At 38.5% G+C, this 11,955-nt stretch overlaps 1 protein-coding gene across 1 annotated transcript; it reads left to right on the top strand.

Moving 5' to 3' along the window:
• The first annotated feature begins 221 nt into the window (after window positions 1-221).
• Window positions 222-10,601, top strand: synpo2b (synaptopodin 2b). The gene is made up of 3 exons (XM_085356954.1): window positions 222-910; window positions 1,760-3,840; window positions 10,053-10,601. The coding sequence occupies exons 1-3, from the start codon at window positions 241-243 to the stop codon at window positions 10,560-10,562; spliced, it is 3,261 nt and encodes a 1,086-aa protein (XP_085213080.1). The 5' UTR covers window positions 222-240; the 3' UTR covers window positions 10,563-10,601.
• Window positions 10,602-11,955: the final 1,354 nt, after the last annotated feature.

Below are 11,955 nucleotides of genomic sequence, written 5' to 3'. Positions count from 1 at the left end.
CACTAATGTCACAAAGGTCACTGAATGCTAAAAATCTCTTGAGCTGAACAGAAAACATGAATTGTAGCCAAGGGTGGACCTTCAGGGGCATGCTATATAGTTATATGTGTGCTGAAATAGTTTGTTATATTGAGATATATATACCTAAAGGGAAAAGATTAATTAGCCTTAAGTTGTTTGTCCTTGTCTTAATGAAGGTATTGCTGGTGAAACCCGGGATATTGTGAAACACTACTTGAGATGGAACCAGAAACGGAAGACCAAGAGCAGAGTGGTAACTTGGCCCCCTGGTCAGGTTCAGATGGGTCCCAGGAGATTTATGTGTCTGGGTCTGTGGTAGAGTCCCACAATGAAGATGAAGTCAGCGAAGCAGAGTACCTGTTAGAGCCAGAAAGTACTTATATCTCCAAGTATGACCCTGACTCCCCAGAACACCTTCAAGAATGGGAATCTGCAGGTGAGCAACAGTCCCCGCCTGAACTTAGTGGAAGTGAAGAAGAAGTATCATATCAGGAAGAGGATGACATCTACCTTAGTGAGTCGAGAGAGTCTCCTCACATCCAAACCTCACAAACATCCCTGCATCCAGAGTGCACAGACTCAGAGGATCATGCTGGCAAGATATCACGGCCACATTCCCAGTCTTCTTTCTCCTCTCTTGGCTGTGCTGCTGATATGACCATGGCCTTGACCCTGACCACAGGACAGCCCACGGGAGCCAGTAATAGAAAAGGCCCAGAGACTGGAAACAGCAAGCTTGAATCTTCAGAGGAAGGAGGGAGCAGTGAAGCACCTCCTGCTTCTGTCTCCTTTGGAATTTCAGATGAGGGTGCTGAGCAGGCAGAGAAGTGGAACTCGGAGTCTGACACAGATCTGTGCAGACCAGACAGGCAGAGGGCAAAGTACACACGTAAGTATCGATCTTCTACCCTCCTTTTATGTGTCAGTCAAGGTAGTACTGCAAACTGCACAGCAGCAGAAAGGTTGTTTTTTTTCTAAGATTTAAAATGATTTAATAAGATTTGTGAACAGTTAAGATATTATTTAGTTACTTTAAATTCAGCCAGCTGAGGCACACATTACAGTCAGTGAATAAAGTTTTTAAAAAGTTACCTTTGGCTGTATTTACTGTAGCTGGTATGTGAATCAAAAGACCTAACTTAATTGATAAATAACTTTGACAAAGCACAATGGGTGCTGCTGTTTTTTCATGCTGTAACACAGGGTCTATTTGAAGTGGACTTACTGGGAGAATACCCATGGCTTTATTAGTCAGAGCAGGATAAGAATAAAATATGACCATATGATGAGGCTGGCAGAAACAAATTTGACAGACACCAGCATGTGTCACCCTGGCCTGTCACCCGATCCCTTTTCCGATCGTAAGCCTTGACTGCAGTGGAAAATGAGCTCCTCACTTTTCTTGCCTTATGGATGCCCCCTAAGTTAGCTGTAAGTAAATATGATGCTTTTATTAGTGTGCTTGCTTCAGCAGGGGGATCTGAAATTGTGTCTTACCTGTCATGCTTCCATTAGTTGCTTATACTAATGGCATTATCAGTCCCATAGCTTTTTTTTTTTAACTTTACTGAAAATTGACCAATTGAGTACAGTGTAAACAAAAAACATTACAATCCACATTTTCCTATGTTTTATGGTTCAGCTTCTTCTTGTTTTAATCTCTCTCCTTCCTCCTCCTCCTTCTCCTCTCACCCTCGTTCTCTTTCTGTCCCTCCCTTCATTTTTTTCTTTGTCTCAGGGCTCAGTCGCAGCGAGAGCCAGTCAGAAAGGCATGTCAAGGAGACCAAGTCTAAATGCAAGAGAATTGCTCGGCTTCTAACCGATGCGCCAAACCCCCAAAATAAGGGAGCCCTGCTGTTCAAAAAACGCCGGCAGAGAGTCAAGAAGTTTACGCTTGTGAGTTACGGAACTGGTGACAACAAGGTTGACAGTGAAGACCAAATAGAGGAGGGGGCTGAAGAAGTTAGATCAGCCGGGTATAACTTTGTGGCCACCAGTGATTCAGAGTTAGAGGAGCAGTATTCTCTTTATCAGCAGCAGCACAATTTGAGTCTGAATTGGGGAAGTGTTCAAGAAATGGATGCTCTACCAGAGACAAAAGGGAAGGGAGTTTTGATGTTTGCTCAGCGGCGCAAACGAATAGATGAAATTGTTACCGAGCATGAAAAACTGAGGAGTGAAGGATTACCTGTGGAAGTATTAACAGAACCTGCCTGTGAACAAGCACAGCAAATTTACGACACTGAGGAAATGTACGCGCATGCTGATCAGGCAGATCAGAGTTATATGAATGCAAATCTCAAGCAGCATGGAGAATACCAAGAAGATTTCCAGGACATGAACCATCTGTCCAATGTACCAAAACCCTTGGTACCAAACAGAACTGCAAGGCCTTTTCTAGGATTTCAAGATAGCCCAAGTTCTACCCCCATACCTGGGAGTGTTGTTCCAGTTACAAAGAAACACGAAACAAGATTTAAAGTACCTGTGCCTATTAACACTAACCCACAGGTTTGGTCTCCAACTGGAGACATAATAGCCTCAAGAGATGAGCGAATATCTGTGCCAGCCATCAAAACTGGCATCCTACCAGAATCAAAACAGAAAGCCACTAATAAACAGTCATCTGTGCGGGCACAATATTCAGATCTTCACACTCAAAACAAAGGGGAAAGGAGGTCTTATATTGATTCGGAGGAGGACTGTTTTAGTCTAGGTGCTGAAGCTTGTAATTTCATGCAACCCAGAACAATAAAACTCAAGAATCCCCCTCCAGTAGCCCCAAAACCCACCCTCAACCCAAACTGTCCACCATGGATGAGAAGGAGCCCCTCCAGCGAGCCCAATATTCCGCCAAGAAGTCCGGTTTCACAACCTTCGCACAGTCCCGTGGGTCCTCATAGTCAGAATTACTTACAGCAACAAGACTGGGCTCAGCTTCAACAGATGGCCAACCGCTGGGCACCAGATCAAACTCAGGCAACACTTCAAACACCTACTAATGCCTGGGCTCCGGACAGCTCTTCTCAGCTTCATCTGCAGCCAACCACAAATAGCTGGAGTCAACAGCAGCAACGATCCCCTGTGAGTATGCAGGCCCACAGTCCTACTTACAGACCACAGTATCCAACTTCACGCTCAAAGAACAAGGCAGACAGCACTTCACACTCAATTGCCTCTTGCCCACCACAAGCAGGGAAGTCATATATCCACTTGTCAAAAGCACCACAGTTTTCTCCAAAGGGTCGGATCTCAGACAGAGGTACCAGTTGGGCTGGTGATGGCCCAGCTATGACTGGAAAAGGTGCAGAATTGTTTGCCAAAAGACAGTCCCGTATGGAGAAGTTCATTGTTGATGCTGAAACAGTGCAAGCAAACAAAATCAGATCCCCCTCCCTGACCTCATCCCTCCCGAACTCTTGGAGGTATTCATCGAATATTCGAGCCCCACCTCCATTATCCTACAATCCCCTTCTTTCTCCTTTCTATGCTGCAGCCAAACAACCCCCTTCCACAAGCCCAAAAGTCAATGTCAAGACCAAAGAGAAATCTAAATCAGCCCCCAAGCAACTCAACTCTTTAGATATAATGAAACATCAGCCTTATCAGTTGAACTCATCACTGTTCAAATATAATGTGGTGCCTGGAACCAAAAGCCCCACCCCCAGCCCCACCCCCAGTCCCAAACCAGCCCCAGTGTCAAAGTTCGAGGTTACCAAAAACCTTAAACTTAGAGTTGCCTCTGCCACTTCTCCTTATAATGCCTCTGAGCTTGCTGTTGAAAGCAAGGCAGAAGTCCCAACTAAGTCACCTGGATCGGTAAGTTCCCAAAGTTCTTCTGCCCAAAACACAAGATTGGCTGAGCCTCTTGCAATTGACAAGCACGTGGATAAAAAGCACACTGCAGCACCTGCAGCCCATCGCTTAACCAAAAAGCCAGCACACAGCGCCAGACCTGCAAGCACATCTTCCCAGCAGCCATCTGCTGCTGACAGCATAGCTTCAGCTTTCTCTCCTGCATCTCTTATTGCTAGAGGCGCACGTCAATTGGCTCCTTGGCCAAAGTTTTCTGCTAAGAAGCCAGTGGTGACAAGCAAACACTGGAAACCTGTAGCCATGCTACATTAATTCTTGTACTGTATATGGTCTTGTTTTGGTATAGTCAACACTGAGACAGTAATTACATAGTTATCTGCAACTTGGCAGCCTCTAATGTGTCTTAACAGGTGGAAATATAGAGTCCTTTGCACTAAACGTAGGCCTCAACTGGAATAATTTGCAGCTATAGAGATCTGTTTAGCTGGCAATGTAAGGAAACAACTTAAGGTACAGTTAAGCTCTTTTAAATCTGTGACAGATAAATTCAACATAAAGTACAACAAATAAACACATTAGCACATAACATAATGTCCCTGACAATTGGAGAAAAAGGGAAAAGCAAAACAAAATAATGTAGATTCTTGTGATGTGCTATGTCATGTGCAATAATGTGTGCAGAGAGTCCTGTTCTGCTACAATATCTTATTTTGGGTTTTTTTGGTTTTTTTAAGAAAATAGATCACCTGCAAATTTGCATGCTGAGATAGGAACCCATGAAACCCCAGACAATACAAAACAAACACATAATGTTTATTATCTCTCTCTCTCTCTCTCTCTCTCTCTCTCTCTCTCTCTCTCTCTCTCTCTCTCTCTCTCTCTCTCGCTATATATATATATATGAGATAGATAGATAGATAGATAGATAGATAGATAGATAGATAGATAGATAGATAGATAGATAGATATTTACCCCTATCAAATTAGATTGTTTAATCTTTTATTCAAGTTAATGATAACTGATTTTTACAACTTATACTTATAATACTCATGTGTGTTTGGGGAAACAATTTGCATTTGCTTCAGCCTCATTCCAGACTTTGATGGCATTAGAGCAGCAAAAAGCATTCATTTTGGTTGTGACCTGATGACTAAAATATTCTAAAAATGTTTTTTATGTGGGTATTTTTCAACATGGCCAGTTATTCAACTGTCAGAAATTTCATCAGAAATTCTATATCCTCATCCTTGATGGAAAAAATGAGCAAAATATCATAGAAATTTGAATGTTCTGCTACGGTTTCACGAAAACATCTACTGCAAATCTTTATCCCCTCATCTTTCTGACATGTCAGTGTTTGCACTTCTTGTACTCGGCACTATCATGCTATTAAATTTCTCTTTCCTCCTACTTGTGTACTTCATATGTGTGTTGTGAACAATTTCCCTATTTCCTTTCTCCTTTGTCTTTCTCACTGCCTCACACTTTTGCACATAAGTGGCTCAATCTTGTTGCACTTTTAGCAATTACGACCTAATCTTTCAAACTTAACTGTATTTGTGTGTTACAGCTTTTCGATCTTAATCTCTGAATGTTGAAAGTCTGGAACTATAATCTCAGCCCCCCCAAAAGCAAAATTTGATTTTGCTATTCTAAACATTCATGGACAGCAAGTCATTAGCTTCCGTCATGATAAATAATATCAGAGGTGTGGACTCGAGTCACATGACTTGGACTCGAGTCAGACTCGAGTCATTAATTTTATGACTTTAGACTTGACTTGAAAAAATGTTCTAAGACTTGTGACTTGACTTGGACTTTTACACCAATGACTTGGGACTTGAATTGGACTTGAACCGGTTTACTTGAAAAGACTTGATATTTTACCCTAAATATAAAATTTAACATGCATATTATATAGAGATTGAAAATGTGACGTCATTCACGGGTAGAACCGCAAAGGATTCTGGGAACTCGTGGCAAGCGGTACTAGCGCACGCAGGCTTTCAATTAAAATCAGTCACACAGCGATAAAAAGAAACACAAAAATGTCAAGAAGCTGTTGTATTATTAACTGCAATAGCCGGTCGCATGACAGCCACGGGAAGCCGACGGGTAAAGAGATCGGTTGTTATCGGATTACGACGTTGAAGAGAAATTGTTCGAGCCATGTTTCCGAAGTAACAAAGACGCGACGGATGGCCTGGATCGCAGCCATTCAAAGATCAAATATAACGTCCCAGAACACTCCAGCTCACAGGTTAGTCTGCTCCAAGCATTTACACGAAGGTCAGTGTTTTTTAGTACTTAATACGTCATTTTCATAACATAATTAGTGATATAGGTTACAAGCAAGTCTGGCACTGAACAGAAATTGTCGCGCTATGCTCCTTTGTTTATTGTGCATAAATAGTGAATTGTCCTGACACAATATTGCGTTTCGCTTCTGTTATTATGGTACATTGACAAAAACATATACTTTTATTCACAGGATAAAACAGGTTTTTTGTATCACTAATTGCCCAGTACGATTATGTATTTATGACGACGATTTGTGAGACTGGTAAACTTATGATACGTACGATGGTCTTTCGTTCTACACGGTGCATTTCAAGGTCCTGCACCCATCCGGCGGTAAACTGTACCTGGGCTTGTTGCAGTGACCTGAAGTTACTAAACTTCATGAGTGTATGCACTCACTCCAAGAACCGTATGATTATAAATATGCATATAAATATGCTAAGATGAGATAGCTGACTTCATCTAACTAGCAAATGTTGTCCAGGCTACGTTGGTGATGCAGTTTTTTTTAATGTGTATATTTTTGTCATGCGATTTTAAAGCTGGTCCTACAACCGCATCCAAGAATAACATGCAGCTTATCTCAGAACTGTCGGTGAAAATTATTCTTGGAGCTAGGTTTAATTGAGCTGCATTTTAAAGAGGTGCAATTTCACAATTTGTGTATATTTTCTAAGTTCACTATTTTGTCATGTGTTGAGAAAAACACAGATTTTAAAATTACATGGTCTAATATTTACATTTAGCATAACTGCAACATTATTTTTTCGTTTTTTTTTTTTTTTAAAGACTCGAAAGGACTTGAAATTCAAAGTTTCAGACTTGTGACTTGACTCGGACTTTTACACCAGTGACTTGAGACTCGACTCTGACTTGCCTGACATTACTTGAGACTTGACTTGAGACTTGAGGATAAAGACTTGAGACTTACTTGAGACTTGCAAAACAATGACTTGGTCCCACCTCTGAATAATATATTATCTGTATACAGCAAAGAGGCATTTTTTTCAAATGTATAACTAGAGACAGAGTAGAATTAACTAAAGCTTTGAGCATTTTCAGTGGTTTCATATACCCTTAACTTATTATCGCTGATTAAAGATACAGCAATCACAAAACATCTCCTTACCTTTTTAGTGTTCCTGTTTTCTATTGAGAAACTATACACATTAATAAACTTTTTTGCTTATTTCATGTAGAAATAGCATTTGATTGACATCAATCTCTCTCTCTCTCTCAGTCTAGTTACAGCCATAATTATGCAACAAACACCTTTATTATAGTTACCAGTTCAATTAAATTAAATTCAGTTTAGTTTATTCAGAAGTCAGCTTAAAATACAAGTAAAAAAATGTTAACATGCAAAATAGTTATTTATGAAATTGGACTAAATAGTGGCCCAGGCATCAGATGATATGCATGAAAAATATAATAATAATAATAATAATAATAATAATAATAATAATAATAATAATGGATTGCAATAATAATGAATAGCGCTTTTCTAGGCACCCAAAGCGCTTTACAATTCCACTATTCATTCAATTATATACATTTGTCCTCTTGGCCAAGTCTCACTTGGAAAAGAGATTTTAATCTCAATGAGACTTTTACCTGGATAAATAAAAGATCATGAAAAACAAACACAACCTTCTAACATACAATGTCTTATTAATTCAAATATCGTCATATTAATAACACTAATCTAACACACGTAGGCAGTGATAATAGTGTTAGCACATGATAATAGTATTAAAGTATATAAAGTAAGTAGTTTATTAAAGTATGAACTTAAAATATAGTGCTATTGCAGATTTTGAAAGATCTTTGCTATACAGGGTTCAAAATCAAACATATTTTAGTAGCAGCTGTTCTTTTAAATACTGAAAAATATTGATGTTTTAAAGTGCTTCCAAGCTCATCCCAATTCTGTGGACCTCTACAGGTCACATGTAAAATTGCACATTTAAGTTTACATTTCTTTCTCTTAAGAATTGTCTTTTTCCTTGTCCTGTGTGTGTGAGAGGGAAAGTGTATTTGGATAAGCTCACAAACTTGCTAAATACTATAGTATGCAGATTACAGGCAATATGAAAAATGCTACATTCAGTTGACTTCAGGAGTTTGTGACAATGAAAAAGAGAGTTAGAGAGTTATCCAGTCACACAGTTTACAGCATGACTCTGTCTACCTTTAATCTGATGAGAGCTATATAGAAGCTTGTTTCTGCCACTGAAAAAAGCAAAAACAAAATAGTTTTACTTTTTTTTTTTTCAAAAAAACATTTATAGTCCCAATTACAGGTTATCATCTCAAAATTTTGATTTTATAACTTAAAATTTCAAGTTATTTTCTCAGTTTCAAGTTGTTGGTTTTTTTCCAGAAAAGTTATTAAATTAAAATTTTGACATACTTACGTGTAGCTAAATGTTTTGTTTGTTTTTATTGCATTAAAAACCCTATTAGAGTGCCTTTAGAAATAGACCCATAACATAAATACTTGTTCAAACTAAAAAAAATAATAAAAAAAATAAAATAAGTAATTTAAAAAAATTGTAATTCTTATGCAAATTCTAGAGGCAGAGGAAATAGTTCCAGTAGTTCCAAGTTTTTTCCCCTGTCTTTTCAATGGCATTAACACTGTACTTGTTTCAAGGTGCTTGAACCAGCAGCAGGTAAGTTCGGAAATCTTCTTCATTTAGTCTGAATAATTCCTAAAATTCAGATATATATGACTTTTACACAAGTGAAATTGTCCATTTGCTACTAATATTGATATTAACCATGTCCATTTGTTTTCACTAAAACATTTTAACAGGATTCATAGAAAAAACAAATAAAACCTCAAAATATTCTACAAATCTGAAATTGCTTTGTAATGTGGAATCTGCACTTTTTAAAAGACAATGTAAGGCATATTTAATCAATCAAAAAAAGACGGAAAAACGGGGGGGACCTCAAAACATTAACACTACTTCTGCCCTTGCTCTGTGGAAGTGTAAAAAGGAAAATGTAATAAAATGACCAAAAAATGACATAAAAAAACTATCAAAGAACAGACAGTCAAGATGGATTTGGTAAAGTAATAAAGTATCTTTACGTTAATTTATTTCACAGAGCTAAAGACATAAACATGAACAAGATTTCAAATGCATCAATGTATTCCTTCTTCTGTGTGCAGAGACACAAGTATACCAGCAGAGCAATTATAGCTACACTTACCACAGGTGTGCAACATCAAATACATGCATTGGTTTCTTTAGCTTCTGCAGGCAATATTGAGTAAACCATTTCTGTTGAGGCATCACCCACGAAGTACAAAGTGCTCTCGTGGGCTGTTAAAACACTTTTCTAAGCAAGGACAGATGCAAGAAATAAAAAGTTTAAAAAGACTCAGAACAGAACAGCTAGAGTGAAGCCACAACAATATCAAATATACAACAATGCTTGACAAGAAAGACAGCATTATAGGTCAACTCAAGTCAATCACAAAAACAGGGTTCCTAATTTCGAGCAAAGGTAATGACTTAAGAAATATCAGAGGTCTAAGTCCTTATTTAGACTTTTATACCAGGGTAACTGGTGCAACTCAATCCTACATGCTGTTCTTTATTTGAGGCATTTGATAGTATTCCCACCCCTAGCATCGAAACTAATAGTTTCAATACCTGACACTCTTAGGGCTCAAACATTCACATAATGGTAATGTTTTGTCATAGGACAATTCAAGGATAATCTTTATTCAGTAAGTCTTTTTTTATTTTAGAGAAGAGTAACACACATTTTATTACACTTAAAATATGAATACACTTCAAAAGCATTAGCTCTCCAGGTTTCAGAGAAGCCAGATGGTGGCAGCAGAGTCTGCAATGCTGCTGTCACTCCAGCCAACAAGTTTGTGCTTTTCTTTTAGGGATTTGGTAGAAGTCGTTCGCTGAGCCTGCCTCAGAGACTGAGTTCAATGCCTTCTCCTGGACATCTGTCACCAGTGAGCACACCCGGGGTACTGCCAATACAGAGGCAAACATCATTCCAAGAAAAAGTCCACAAACCACTTACACCATGGGAGGCAGCATCAAGAAGCCCTATTGGCTCTGTGGATGAAGCCTTTTTGTTTCTCCCCTCATCTGCAGCTACTAATGCCAAAGCTGCAAAGCACCGGGGATCTCTGCCAGAGCCTCCAGAAGAATGGAAACGCAGGGTATCTCTTGATCCTGCACCTGTCAGTAAGAGTCATTATCATCATGAGGCCCCAGCTTTTCACATTCTTACCAAGAGCAGGACATTCTCACCTGAGAAACCAGCCTTCTATGGGCCTCCCTTCAGACCTGCCCAGCCTCTTAGGGCCAGTATTGGGCAAATGGCACAAGGCTTCAGTCCAACAAAGTGCTCTCCTGTGTACAGTGCATTTCAGCGAAGTTAATAGATGAAGTCAGATATCAGAGAAAGAGAAATAATAAATGATATTAACATTGTAAGGCACAGATTTTCCTTCAGAGTATAGAAAACATGAAATGCAGAGAATTGTTATTTGTCACTAGGAGATGGAGTACTGTATGTCGAAAAATGAGGGTAAGGCTTTGGCACAGTTTAAGCCATTTGTTATGTTGGTTTTGCATTTATGACGGGATGGATAATTATGTTGATTGCATGAAAAAATCATTTGGTTTAAAGCAAGAACATACTGTGACGATTGTGTGAGATATGAGCTCAGCTTTCATGGGAAATGTTGCTATTGTGCCACCAGAGTGTCATCCACACAGTATTATATCACTCATCCTATAATAATCAGATTTTTTCTCAGTAGTAATGCAGTGGCGATTACACAAGTAACCATTTCCAATAATCTCATTCACTTTATTGACTTTTGTGTTTTTCAGACATCATATGGTTCCTATTTTATCTTTTGCAATGCATTGCCAGAAAAGTTGTAAGCTTACAATCAGTGTGTGTGCCTTAAGGAAAGTGTTATTTAAAGTGACAAACTGTGTGTTGGCTTATTTGCTTTTATTTTGTTGATCTTTTAATAGGAATGAATCCTGCATGAATAAATGCAAAGTTTCCCACCTTTGATCAGACACTGTGTGGTGTTTAAGTGTTAACAGAAGCAGATGCTGTCCTTGAGTGCCAGAGTTTCCACGTGACGCGTGCAAATTTAAAGTTGGGCTCTTACCGTGTACAATATCACTGTTTTCACTTTTGAAACACAAGAAATAAAACAGATTAAAACACACTTTTAGTGTTGTTATTTGAATTTAATTTGTTTCTCAGAAGTTCCTGATATCAATCTTTTATTGTAAAATTTGACTCTTGAAGAGTAGATATAGTCTTTTTCATTTCTCTGTTTTGCCTTTTTAAATTCAGATTATAGGATAATATCACATGCAGCTGATGCCGGTTTTCCCCCTGAAAAAATGGTATAAATTGCAGGATACATTTTTAAGCTTTTTTTTTAATGGCGGATGTAGCAAATATGATGCAAATTTATATATAGAAAATAAAATGTAATTAATTTTTTTAACAATTTTGTCAGATGGTTCAATAAACGCTCCATTTTTAGATTAGAATTTTCTGGCAATTATTTCATGGTTCAGGCTTTAAAGGGTTAAAATACTGAGTTGACAGGGTTTCAGCCTTATTCCTATTTTAAACTTCACAGACTTTGAAAAAGATTTAACGGTCAGAATATCTTCAGCACTGCAACAGCTTCAACTGCGAGGATAATGACTTTGATATAAAACCCTTCTTGGCAATACTCCATCACCCCTTTAACACCCCTCTCTTATCTGTTTATCATTATCCAGAGTCAGTAATTA

Source organism: Diplotaxodon limnothrissa, linkage group LG6 (assembly GCF_057381915.1).
Source record: "Diplotaxodon limnothrissa isolate DT_005_m linkage group LG6, D_limnothrissa_male_GT1.1, whole genome shotgun sequence".
NCBI lineage: Eukaryota > Metazoa > Chordata > Actinopteri > Cichliformes > Cichlidae > Diplotaxodon > Diplotaxodon limnothrissa.
This window is presented reverse-complemented; position numbering and strand designations above follow the sequence as displayed.

Bases quoted from the DNA above. Each gene is read 5' to 3' on its own strand.
- synpo2b (XM_085356954.1), top strand. From the start codon at position 241: ATGGAACCAGAAACGGAAGACCAAGAGCAGAGTGGTAACTTGGCCCCC. The intron at 911-1,759 runs GTAAGTATCGAT...TCTTTGTCTCAG, and splicing joins GCAGAGGGCAAAGTACACAC to GGCTCAGTCGCAGCGAGAGC. The intron at 3,841-10,052 runs GTAAGTTCCCAA...CTTTTCTTTTAG, and splicing joins CAACTAAGTCACCTGGATCG to GGATTTGGTAGAAGTCGTTC.